The sequence below is a fragment of the Maniola hyperantus genome, chromosome 1, assembly GCF_902806685.2.
Source record: "Maniola hyperantus chromosome 1, iAphHyp1.2, whole genome shotgun sequence".
Lineage (NCBI taxonomy): Eukaryota > Metazoa > Arthropoda > Insecta > Lepidoptera > Nymphalidae > Maniola > Maniola hyperantus.
The window spans coordinates 16,239,577-16,252,624 of record NC_048536.1 but is presented as its reverse complement, the minus strand read 5'-3'; the positions used below and the strand labels follow the sequence as shown (position 1 = coordinate 16,252,624).

The window sequence follows — 13,048 nt, the reverse complement described above, 5'->3', positions numbered from 1 at the left end:
AGTAGGTACGACAATAGTGCAACGGGTGGTATTTGAACCGGCGACTTTTCGGTTTTCGGTCCGCTCCTTTAACCGTTGAGCTATCGAGGCTCTTTTTTTACTAGACCTTTTGGTACCCGAAAGTTGCCAACGGGACCTTATTACTAAGCGTCCGCTGTCCCTCTGTCAGCAGACTCTATTTTTTAAACCGTAGCTTAGTAGGGAGAGAGTTGAAATTTTCACAGATTGTGTATTTCTATTGCCGCTTTAGCTACAAATAATAAAAACCAAGATGATGAATATCAAAATGGCCGCTATGCAAACTACAAAAATTAAAAATTCATAGTTCTTGAACGACGATGGTTTATTAGAAAATTACCTGAATTTATACCCAAAACTACGTTCATAAAATAATATTTAACTGTTAAGAAAAAATATTCCTATTCTATTCCTATTTAAAAAAAAACACTAATTTATCTTTAAAAATTATAAATGTTTTATGTGAAGGCAACGAGGTTCTTTTCAATGTTCTAATTAAGAACTCATCATGTGAAACGTTTCAAAAATTAATTTAAAAGGTCAGCAAGCAGTGCCTTTTCAAATGCGTTTGAAAATTGTAGTCATTTCAGTTTTTAATTAAACAACCTCCAAACAACCATGTTTACATAGCACTTTTTATAGTTTCGTCATCTACCTTAAAATACCGGATAAATTGAAATTCCACCCAAATTTTGGACTTACATAGCGTCAAAATTCCGGACAAGTTTTGGAAATTTGTGTGCTCTGGCTACCCTAGCCAACGAGTTAATGATGCACGCCATTGCCCCCCTTATCTCAAGGCAGTAAAGTCTGTAATAGCCGGCGGGGTGGGTGTAATTAACTGCTGAGTGTTTTTACCCAACATAATTTTCACAGTGACTTCATATTTTCAAACGACCCTACTATACAGGGTGAAATTTTGGGATCATCCAATGAAAACCGAAACTATGTATTCGTCAAAGCTAAGTTAAAAAGGAAGATTTTTGGAATAGCCTCTTCTTCAATTTACCCAATGTGGGATTCGCTTTTCGGCATATTCTAAGTAACCCGAAGTCGTGCATTGGATGAAACTAATTTAATTTGACCTGAAAAACGTGGCGTTGTTGGCTTCAGGCAATATATTTTACTATTCCTAGCTTATTTAATCTAAATATATAAAAGGAAGAGGTGACCGACTGACTGACTGACTGATCTATCAACGCACAGCTCAAACTACTGGACGGATCAGGCTGAAATTTGGCATGCAGATAGCTATTATGACGTAGGCATCCGCTGAGAAAGGATTTTTGAAAATTTTAACCCCCCTTGAAATAGGGATTTGAAATTTGTGTAGTTCACGCGGACGAAGTCGCGAGCATAAGCTAGTATTATTTAAAATCATAAGATATTTTACTATTCCTAGCTTATGCTTACGACTTTGTCCACAATTTTCAAACCCCTGTTTTGCCCCTTTTGGAATTGAATTTTCAAAAATCCTTTCTTAGCGGATGTCTACATCATATTAGCTATCTGCATGCAAAACTTCAGCCCGATCTGTCCACTAGTTTGAGCTGTGCGTTAATAGATGAGTCAGTCAGTCTGCTGTTCCTTTTATATATATTTGTAGTAAGGATTTATAATATTAGTATGGATTTTTTTCCTCACTGGTCGTTCCCGAAATCTCACCCTGTTTTGTAGCTTAGGGTGGTGTCAGACTAACGACGGTAGTATTTTGAAATTAGACGAGCTCGTTGTCTGTATTATTATGAGACTGTAACAGCGGTGTGTTGTGTGTGATATTATATTTTATGTTTATTTCTTTATTAGCCGCTTTGCACTAAATTAAACCCGTCTATCCCATTTGGTAATACAATTCTAATGATAAGCATTATTAACTTCAAAATACTTAGTCTAAATATATAAAACGAAAAGGTGAGGGACTGACTGACTGATCTATCAACTCACAGCTCAAACTATCGGACGGATCGGGCTGAAATTTGGCATGCAGATAGCTATTATGACGTAGACATCCGCTTATACAGGATTTTGGAAAATTCAACCCTTAAGCAGTAAAATAGAGGTTTGAAATTTTATGTAGTCCACTCTGACGTATTTCCTCAAATTTCCCATTATTTGTTAGGTTTTATAAGCATATCTAATAAGTTTCACATGATGTCTACTTCGTCTAAACCCGTATTTAGTGTGCACGTTCCTACAACCTACCCCATCTGTTTGAACTCTCAAAGAAGGGTTAAACCTCCACCGCCTTTGTCTTCTACACCATCTCCCTCGCCATTCAGAGGGTTAACCATTCCACGGGATCTCATTAGCGCCAAAATAACACTTGCAATATAAAAGAGTGACGCAGCATCCCGCTCCCTACTTTGGCATCTTTTCATTCATCCCAGGATGTTTCCCCAAAAAAGTGCGTAATTCAAAACACCGTGATGCAGTGAAACTCTGTTAATTAATGTCTGCTAAATGAAGCCTTTTAGTGGTGTTTTATGGGAGGGTCTAGTTTTTACGAATTGCTTTTTAGGATGCTTTTAATTCGCTTTTGATATCTACATTTATACCTGCTTAATGCATTCTCACATAAGTACTTCTGTTTTTATTTTTATCGCCATCTATAATAATATTATGAGTAGATACTTCCTTTTAGTTTTAAGTAAGGTGTTTAGATTAGATATTCAGGTCAATTTCCAGGATTAACTGATTTAGTTAGTAAACATGCTTTGAAGGTGAAGAAAACATCTTGAGCCAAAGCCAACGTCTATCGATTTTTCGAACTATGTGCTCTGCGCATTTCCACTTCAGCTTCACAACCCGTTTATTCTAGTTCTCATACGGATTTTCTCATTTCTGATTGGATCAGGAATCTACGCAGATAGTGACCATTATTCCAAAAGCATGTTCTTTTTTGTTTCAGATCTATGCGTTTAAATAGAGTTTCATGGGACGAGAGTGCAGTCTACGGATATTATGTAAGGTAATTACAATTTTTTACTTAGGTACGACACAGGCGCCTTTTTACACGAGTGCCCAAAAAAAAAGAGCATAATGTTTTCAGGGTTTATGAATGTATGTACGTAAGTTTCTTTCTACGATAACTTCTAAATGCCTAAACAAATTTGGATGTACGAGTAAAATTATCCCTAGTCTGGCGATGAATTTTTTGAAAAATCAAAATGGCGATTGTATGGCGCCATTTTCTAATGTGAAAATAAAATTATAGAAAAAGTATGACAAACACGAAAAAGCAGTGCAAACTACAGTCGGGTTTTTTAGAAACTTTTTCAATTAGTTGTTTATTATTACACTGATTTTTATTTTACCTTACAATGGTACTGATTCTTAGCGTTAGCACAACTAAATTTTAGAGTAATCGCATCCTCTTCTAACTAATGTAATATGAAAAGGACAGACATAGTTTGACAGTTTTAAGTTTAATTTAGAGCTGTCAAAACTCGTGACTTTAGCTGCCAGTTGCGAGCGCATCGTTTGAATTTGTATAGGTTTCTCCATAAACGTGACTTTGGTGAAACACTCAGCCTAAAGGTCAATTGGGGGAATTGAATTGAATTTTGTAGCGTGCACTAAAATTTAGTCTTTAAATGTAAAATTCATGTACCGTCCTTTTTTAGCAATATTAAAAAGAAAAAGATGCAGATATTCAAAATTTAGTTTAGAGAAAGACAACAGCCTGGCCTATTTTAAATCAGTCTCAACCAACTAAAATAAAATAGCGATCCAATTTTAAAGTTCAAACCAGTTCGACATTGTTTAATTGTACGTGGCTGACCCGTACGCGTCGCTAATGTGATGCGCGTGCGCAGGTATGCGACGCACGCACGGCGCGCGCGCTGAATAATATAACGACTTTTGTTTTTGTTTACATTGAGTGCACTTTCCTGTTGAAGTGGACACGTGGGCGCGTTGTATTGTGAATTCATTGAGTAACATATAATTCTACTAGCTGATGCCCGCGAATTCGTCCGCGTGGATTTAGGTTTTTGAAATCCCGTGGGAACTCTTCAATTTTCCGGGATAAAGCCTATGTCCTTCCCCGGGATATAAGCTAATCTTGTACCAAATTTCATCAAAATCTGTTGAATGGTTGGGCCGTGAAAAGCTAGCAGACAGACAGACAGACAGACACACTTTCGCATTTATATGTATGGATATTCTCTTCTCGCGCATTAAGAGTTCCGTACTATACAATCGTATTTAACCACATTTTGCACAATAAATCAAAAACTACTATGCCTTAAAATATATAAAAATCTGTTTTGTGCAAGTAAAGCCCCACTTGGTATATTATAGTAATCTTTAAAAGTTGAAAATAGCAATATTTGTTCATATAAACACATTTTTTTTTTCTTGTAATGTACCTACTAACCACAAATTCACGGTTTTCAGATTTTTCCCCTCATATCTGCTATAAAACCTACTTACCTGCCAAATTTCATGATTCTAGGTCAACGGGAAGTACCCTATAGATTTCTTGACAGACAGACAAAAAAGTGATCCCATAAGGGTTCCGTTTTTCCTTTTGAGGTACGGAACCCTAAAAATTAACAAGTGAATGAACTAACATTCATAAAATAAACCATAGGCATAATTATTACATGTCCCTTCGTGTAACTTCCATGTAGGTTGACTTTGTCCGTGGGTGAAACGAATCGGACACTTTCAAGTTTAGCACGCACGCGGTGCACGGAATTTCATACCCACTCAAACCAGAATATTCATATAGATAATAGACATGGGAAATATTTAAAAAGCTAAATAAATAGAAAACACCAAAAAAGTAGCCTCATCTGGTGACAGAAGGGCTGGCTCATTTTTTGCGCAACGGATCAGCCTGGCTGTCCAGCGCGGAAATGCAGCCAGTATTCTTGGTACCTTGGTATGATTTATACATATATTAATTAGATAAGGCTAGCTTTAAGTTTTATTGTAATATTTTCAATTTAAAAAATGTAAATAATATCAACCTTTTTACAAAAATAATCATAAATATAAAAAGAAATAAGTAAGTACATACTCTTCTTATACTGGAGGGAGACACGTGCTCAGTAGTGGGCCGACGATGGGTTGATCATGATGATTATGATGAAATAGGTACCTATTATCTTAAGTTAAAATCAAAACTAACTTTCAGAGTTTTGCAGAAATTGTCACTCTAGGTCACTTCAAAAAGATAATCTTTGTGTGCGAGAATGCTTTAAACGTTGAATAATATTACGGAGATGTTCTAAGAATCTAAGGGATTTCGATTGAAATACCTACCCTTTTCCTTTCGACCTTCGGCAGTTTGTTCGTAGTTTTCGTTATCGTTTCAACGGGATGTTCCCTTTTAATAGAAAGGTTTGAAATAAAAGTAAGGTTCTAAATATGAGCCGGCCGGTCTAACATATTATTTTCAATTTTGAGTAAAAAACTTTGATTGTGTTTTCGAATGTTATTTGTTACTTTTACTTAGTGTTCAAACGCTTTAACTTACTTTCTATCTTTCAATGCAAAAAAGTCGAATAATTTCTACCATGTTACTCAAAATGATTAATCAGTACCCTTATTATAAATGCGAAAGTGTGTTTGTTTGTTGGTTTATCGGTTTGTTGGTTTGTCCTTCAACCACGTCGCAACGGTGCAACGGATTGACGTGATTTTTTGCATGGGTATAGATAAAGACCTAGGAGAGCGACATAAGCTACTTTTCATCCCGGAAAATCAAACAATTCCCACGGGATTATTAAAAACCTAATTTCACGCGGACGATGTCGCGGGCATCAGCTAGTATCTTATAAGTTCTTCACACTAATTGCAAATTTTTTTTTGTCTTAGATCCTAAATAAGGATAAAGATTCCCCATATTAGAAGTAATTATAAATCAACAACCAAAAAGACCTAGGAAGCTGGCTTTTTGTTAAGTTTACACAGAAACCTGATCTTGTAATGCATTCACTTATGAATAGAATAAAATCCTGGTCTTTCAATATTATTTTCTGCTTTGAAAGCATTAAAATAAATGCAGACAATACGCGTGCCTAAGATATCCATGAAAGGCTAAGCCCTTGGCCGATGATAGTGATCTAGATAATTCTCATTTATTCCCCCATTTACTTATAATCTCCTATAGATATGCCAACAAGTCGGGCCAATCTACAGACAGTTGATTGTATGTTGTGACATATTATGTTTATACACATGGCAACTTATTCTTCACTAATTAAATTGTAGCTGGATTGGATTCCACAAAATTGTGATAACCAGCTGGTCTTTGTAATGAAATCAACATAAATCACAATTCATCGACTACCAGCATCTTGACAATTCACTTTCATCATACTCATCCTCAACCCATTCTGACTCACGACTGAGCACGGTCTCTTCTCATTCTGAGAGGATCTGCCAATCCGCACTTGGCGACGCTGGCCAAGTGCGGATTGGCAGATTTCACATACCCTTGAAAACATTATGGAGAACACTCAGGCATGCAGATTTTCTCACTATGTTTACCTTAACCGTTATAGCACGTGTATTTAATGGCTTAAAACGCACATAACTTCGAAAAGCTAGAGGTGCGTACCCGGGATCGAACCGTCGACTCTCCGAATAGGAGACCGACGCGGACGCCTTAACCACTAGGCCATCACCGGTTTTTAAATGCACTCTAGTATAAACATATGCCAGTAGCTGAGTCGAGATGAATTCGCCGCTACCTGTAAGTAAAAGTTGGCAACTGACCTCACTACCAACTTAATTTTCACTAACTACGTTTTAACGTAAGTTTGAGTTAGAAGTTGGTTCGTGTGTAGACGCTTTAAATTGGATTAGGAAGTCGGCATGTCTGTTGAAGTTCTAAACGCTGGACCAATGATAGTGATCTAGATAATTCCTGCCTTTCTTATATATTCCTACCATTTGCTTATCGTGGGAGCTTGGGTAGTTTATTTTTACTTTCAAATATAAAGACCGGGATGGAATCTGCAACCTTCTCTGCCTTAATGCACTGCCGGATTCAATACACCTGCTTATAGAGTTACGATTATGTATGCACCGGCGAGGTGGGGTTAAGGCATGAGCTGAAAGCGGCTAAACTTATCTTTCTCTGTACCCATTGCGCTTTTTCCATGGTACATTGTACATTGGTCCTGATTCTGAGCACAACTAAATTTTAGAGTATTCGCATCCTCACCTTACTAATGTAATATGAAAAGCACATACAGTTTAACATTTGTAAATTTAATTTAGCTGTCAAACCTCGTGACTTTAGCTGCCAGTCGCGAGCTTATTGAATAAATTTGTAGTGTGCACTAAAATTTAGCATCTTCAAATGTAAAATTCATGTGCCATCCTTTTTTAGCAATATTAAAAAGAAAAAGAAGCAGATAGGTACTCTAAATTTAATTTAGAGAAAGACAACAAAATCGGAACCATTATCGCTATTAGCAGTAGTTGTTAGGTAGTTTATAAAAACGTATTTTACCTTGTGTATCCTGGTTTGTTCCGTTCGTGTCCTACCACACAACAATATGCCCAAATTTTCTTCATTGAAGTTTTTTTGTTGTGCCTTTTATAATTATTATTGTAAAATCACTGGCTTATATTTGTGTTCTTTTCTTTCTTTTTTGTTTTTTTTAAGTTACGGATTTGTCTTCGATCAACATATTAACATCAAAACATTAGTTAAAACATCAACCTCGCTACCGCTTATGACTCAAATTCGGGTCAAAGTCACATTGGTATAACGTACCATCTCCGCCTCGCTTAGCATAACATACTGCTGAGTGCACATGCGACCTTTCACGCCCGGGAGCCGACTCGCAGCGCCGGCGCATTCCATTTGAATATCACGCGCGTGTGGACGCGGCTTTATCCCTGTGTTAATATTTCATGAACGGCGAACTTTAATTTGAAATTCAATAGAACGGTCGCCTAATAGTGTGAGAGCTCGTAAATTTATTTGTTAAGTATTTTATACTACATAATTTATATACTTAAGAATAGTACGCGACAGGACGAGATGTTAATCGGGGAACGCCCTGCACACCCGCACAGCCCCCGCGCTAACCCGGTGTGGGCGAGTGGGAGTGACCGCCCTCCCTGCCATTTCAACCTCTCGCAGACTATATACGTTCGTAGAAACACTGAATTGTTATGTTCTAGATGATGCCCGCGGGAACTCTTTACTTTTCCGGGATAAAAAGTAGCATATATCAGTGAAATGGATGGGCTTCTAAAAATTCCGTGGTAACTCCTCATTTTCCAGGAGAAAAAATAGCCTTTATTCGTCCCCGAGATGTACAACTGTTCATAACTCTCTATTAAATTACGTCAAAAACGGGTAAACAGTTCGGCCGTGATAAGGCAGCAGACAGACACACTTTCACATTTATAATATTAAGTATCGAATAAGTATGGATTACAGAGTCTGGTAGAGAACTGCCATCCTAATAATAGAATATATTAATTTCTAATTACAAAAATTCATCTTTGTAATGAACATAATGTTTTGTTAAAAACGCGATAAACATAATACCCACTAAACTATAATAATTACAACACTTTTAATTATAATATACTAGAGGATGCCCGCGACTTCGTCCGCGTGGAGTTAGATTTTTAAAAAGCCCGTGGGAACTCTTTGATTTTCCGGGATAAAAGTAGCCTATGTCCTACCCCGGGATGCAAGCTATCGCTGTACCAAATTTCGTCAAAATCGGTTGAACGGATCGACCGTGAAAGGCTAGCAGAGAGACAGACGGACAGACAGACAGACAGACACACTTTCGCATTTATAATATTAGTATGGATTTTTTTCGGAAGATGATCATGATCGAAATGATCATGTACAACAATAAACTGATTCAGATATCACTACTTAATTTAAAGAAAATTACTTACTGGAATAAATCATTGATTAATTTGTTACCTAGCTCTTAGACTAGGAGTCTTTGTTTCGAGCGTTTGGTTTTGTATTAGATATTGTCTCTAGGAAATGGCATAAGACGTTTTGCAAGGTTTGTTTTTACTTTCCTTTATATATTTTGTTTTCCGTTGATTTCCATTTTTGCCCGCTGCTGTGGGAACAAAAGCGAATTATATCGACTTTCTCTACGACTATCCGGAGAAAACAAACAGGTTAAAAGTCATGTTTATTTACTCTATATCCCGGATTCTTATTATCTAGTAAATATTTTCTTACCTAAAACTGCGCGATCCACTCAAAATGTTTAATACAATGTGGCCAATTTTATTCTACTTAAATCGCCTTAAACTAAATTGACAGATCTAAATCTACTGCTATCCTTTTCTACAGTGAGCATTATGTAAGGGATAGCAGATAGACGTTAGCCCGTTAGTTTCTACTACTACTACTAGACGGGCTAACGTCGACCAAGGTTGAGATCTATAGAGCGTACTTAAACTTTGCTTAGACTTAAGACACTGATGAAACGAGATCGCGTTATTTAGCTGACATAAATCTGTCTCGTTTTAGCTGAAACTTAAGGCTGAGCAAAGTCGAAGTACGCTCTATAGATTTCAGCATAAATACATGAGTAAAGCCGGATTCTTCTATATTTACTTACGATAGTTTAAACGCTAAAAGAGCAATTTATATAGAGACAACTTACTAGGTAAATTACTATTGTCGATATCTAATTGATTAATAAAATAAACTATGTATTTAAACAGAACCATTAAAAAGCTTCTACAATTATTTATTGGCTACCCGCAATTCGCATTAAAATATCTTCTACGTCCGTGATTAATGGCGCCAGAGCTCGATTCGAGTTATCGCATTATTCGATAGGGCTGCGGTCGATAGCATCGAATTTGCGGTTATCGATGAAAATTATATCGATAAAGAACGAGTCATTTATTCTCTTCAAGCTACGGGCTATCAGGTGAAATATTGGCGTGGAAATGGAAGGGACAATCGGGAATAATCAATCTTTCGAGTCTTTTTTTTCGCTTATTGTTAGTTTCTCGTATTGATTTTTATTATTAAAACTAGCTCATCCCCGCGACTTCGTCCACGTGGACTACATAAAATTCTGAACCCCTGTTTTACCCCTTTAGGCGTTGAATTTTCAGAAATTCTTTCTTAGCGGATGTCTACGTCATAATAGCTACCTGCATGCCAAATTTCAGCCAGATCCGTCCCGTAATTTGAGCTGTGCGTTGTTAGATCAGTCAGTTAGTCACCTTTTCATCTAAATATATAAAAGGAAAAGGCGAAAATGTAGTCCACGCGGACGAAGTTACGAGCATAAGCTAGTCTCCTATATTGCCTTTACTATCTAGTAAAATATAGATTCGGCATTGCATAATTTGCATGTTATTCCACCAAGGACGGTCATGATCATAATTGTTTATTTATTATTCGCATAAGAGCCTACCACTCGGAAATGTGCCTTATTTATTGAGCCATACCAGTACGCTTAGTGCTAGATTTTATGTCTCGCCAACGTTGATAGTATTCGAGTGTCGAAACACTTTCGCGTTATAGTAAACTGGATCTTAACTACCTTGTTTTAAAGCTCAAGCCAGCGCTCCAAGTGGAAACATTGCGAAATTAAAATCAGTGACATTGAATTTTTGTCTTTAATTCAAGGCTCTTTAGGTCCATTTTACTTTGACGATATTTTGTTTCGACTCTTGAATTCTAGCAACGATGGTGAGACGTAAAATCTTATACTAAGCGTACTGACACCAGTTTGCGTACTGCTTAGTATGAGGTTTTAGATTTCACCAACGTTCATAGAATTCGAGTCCAAACACAAACGATAAAGTTGAATGAACCTAAATTTCCTGGATTAAAAGTCTAAATTAAAGCAGTAGGTACAAACGATTTTAATTTCTCTAAGCTTTCGCTTAGAGTGCTGGCTGTTAATTTAAGGACAAAGTTGACCTTTAAAACAACGTTGTTAAGTAACTTTAAATAGAATTTTTCAAAAATTGCGGAACTGGCAGGATTCGAACCTGCGTCTCTCCCTGGGTATCTATAACGTGTCGCTACTACTAGATGACATTAACAGTCGCTTTGTAATGACACTGAATGGATACATTTATCTAAAGTTTCATCACTAGCAGTGAGTTAACCGTGGTCTAGTGGTCAAAGGCACTCTGGGCGCGATACTCTGGGGAGACGCAGGTTCGAACCCTGCCTGAAGTTGTATACGGATGCTCTAGATGCGTTGTGGGCGACTGACGGGGTACGGGAGCGCTAGTCTGGGCCGCCCGAGCGCAAATTTGTTGAACGCTTTTTATAAATATTTATATTTAAATGTGCTCTGTTACCATAAAATAATACCGTAAATACGAAATTTTATTGAAATTGGTTTTTATATCAATCGAATAAAACTGGCTTTTCTCCTAATGGTCGTGTTAAAATGCGTATTTTGGGGAAATTTCGCGATTTCTTGTATCGAGCCAAATTGTGTCACTCGTATTTCGTCTCTCGTGATTCACTAAAGAATATCTTTAATGTTTATGATATTAAAAAAGAAATAAACGAATGTGTAGTTTTTGAGGCCAAAACATCCGAAATGTATCTCAACACTGCTTTTGGGACGTATATTGCCTTGACGCTCGAATTCTTATTGGTGAAATGAAAACTCTTACTAAGCCTACACTACCTACAGTATGTGCGTAGGCAATACTTGATCTTGAACTGTGTAGATTATGTTAGTCAGTACTCTGTACTAAGTAGGTAGTACTAGTATTAATGGTTCTTGCTTATCTTGTTACTTGTTGTACGTAGCTACGTTAGAAGTGAACGCGTGTGTATCTTTCACATGGAGAAAGATTTCACTTAAATTAAATTTCCGCCAAATTGGACGCACCTACCAAGAGACTTTATAGGACCCAACTCCCCAACTTTGATCCTGTAAGGAATTGCATTCCTAATTCGTGGTGATTTAGAAACTGGCCTACTAATTCCGTTAGAAAAAGGAACGACTAAACTGACGCGATGCCGCTTGCTTCCAAATCCTGCTAACATTCCTATTTGTATTGGGATTTAAGATCGGTATGTACCTAACTTGCCAGCGGGACAGGAGTGGAAAGGGTTTTTTTTTTAAATTAGAGATAGCGAGCAAACGAGCAGGCGGGTCACCTGATTACCGCCGCCCATGAACATTTGCAGCACCGGAGGAACCGCCGATGCGTTGCCGGCCTTTTAGGAATCTGTAGGTCCGCCCGCCCCTTGAATAACCCCATGTTGTAATCTAGGGGGAACACCGCCGATGGGAGTTGGTTCCACAATAAGATATATATATATACAGTGAGATAGGGTGAGTCGATAGGTGCGAGGGGTGCAACCGATCGACGTGATTTTTGCATAGATATAGTTAAAGACCTGGAGAGTGAAATAAGCTACTTTTATTCCGAAAAATCAAAGAGTGTCCACAGGATTTTTAACAACCTATATATCTATTAAAAATATGCTCCTGAAAAAAGCATATTACACAATAACAGATTATCTAGATGATAAAAGAGCGTGGATTTGACCTGCAGCTCGTTCCAGCAACGCACAAGACTGCAAATACTATTTTATACATGGCATAATCTTGTACCTATATCAAATATTTGAAAAGAGCAACCGCCGAGTTTCTTGCTGGTTCTTCTCGGTAGGAAAGGCATTCCGAACCAGTGGTAGATGCATCCGACTATTCGTAAGTGCTTGTAAAAGTTTATACGAATAAAAAAGGTTTTTATTTATTTATTTATTTATCTACGCGGACGAATTCGCGGGCATCAGCTAGTAATCAATAATTTTACATTGTGTAAATTCCCTTCAAATGTTAACCTACACATGAAGGAACATTTTGAAATGTATTTTTATATACGTATAAAAAATTATGGCACCTGGATTTGAACTCTGGATATCTTGCAATTTTTTATAACTGTGTATTTAAAAATTAATTTCGAATGTATTTCTTGGTATGGTATTCGTATAGCGCAAAACTCATCCATACTATCCATACTAATATTATAAATGCGAAAGTGTGTCTGTCTGTCTGTCTGCTAGCTTTTCACG

General features: G+C 37.1%; 1 protein-coding gene across 2 annotated transcripts in view; it reads left to right on the top strand.

Moving 5' to 3' along the window:
• caps (capricious) overlaps positions 1-13,048 on the top strand; it is a 399,256-nt gene that overhangs the window by 155,260 nt on the left and 230,948 nt on the right. For both annotated transcript variants that reach the window (XM_069500041.1, XM_069500037.1), the window contains exon 3: positions 2,927-2,981. In XM_069500041.1, coding sequence (XP_069356142.1) covers positions 2,931-2,981 — 51 coding nt within the window. In that variant the 5' untranslated portion in view covers positions 2,927-2,930. The remainder of the gene's footprint in view (positions 1-2,926; positions 2,982-13,048) is intronic.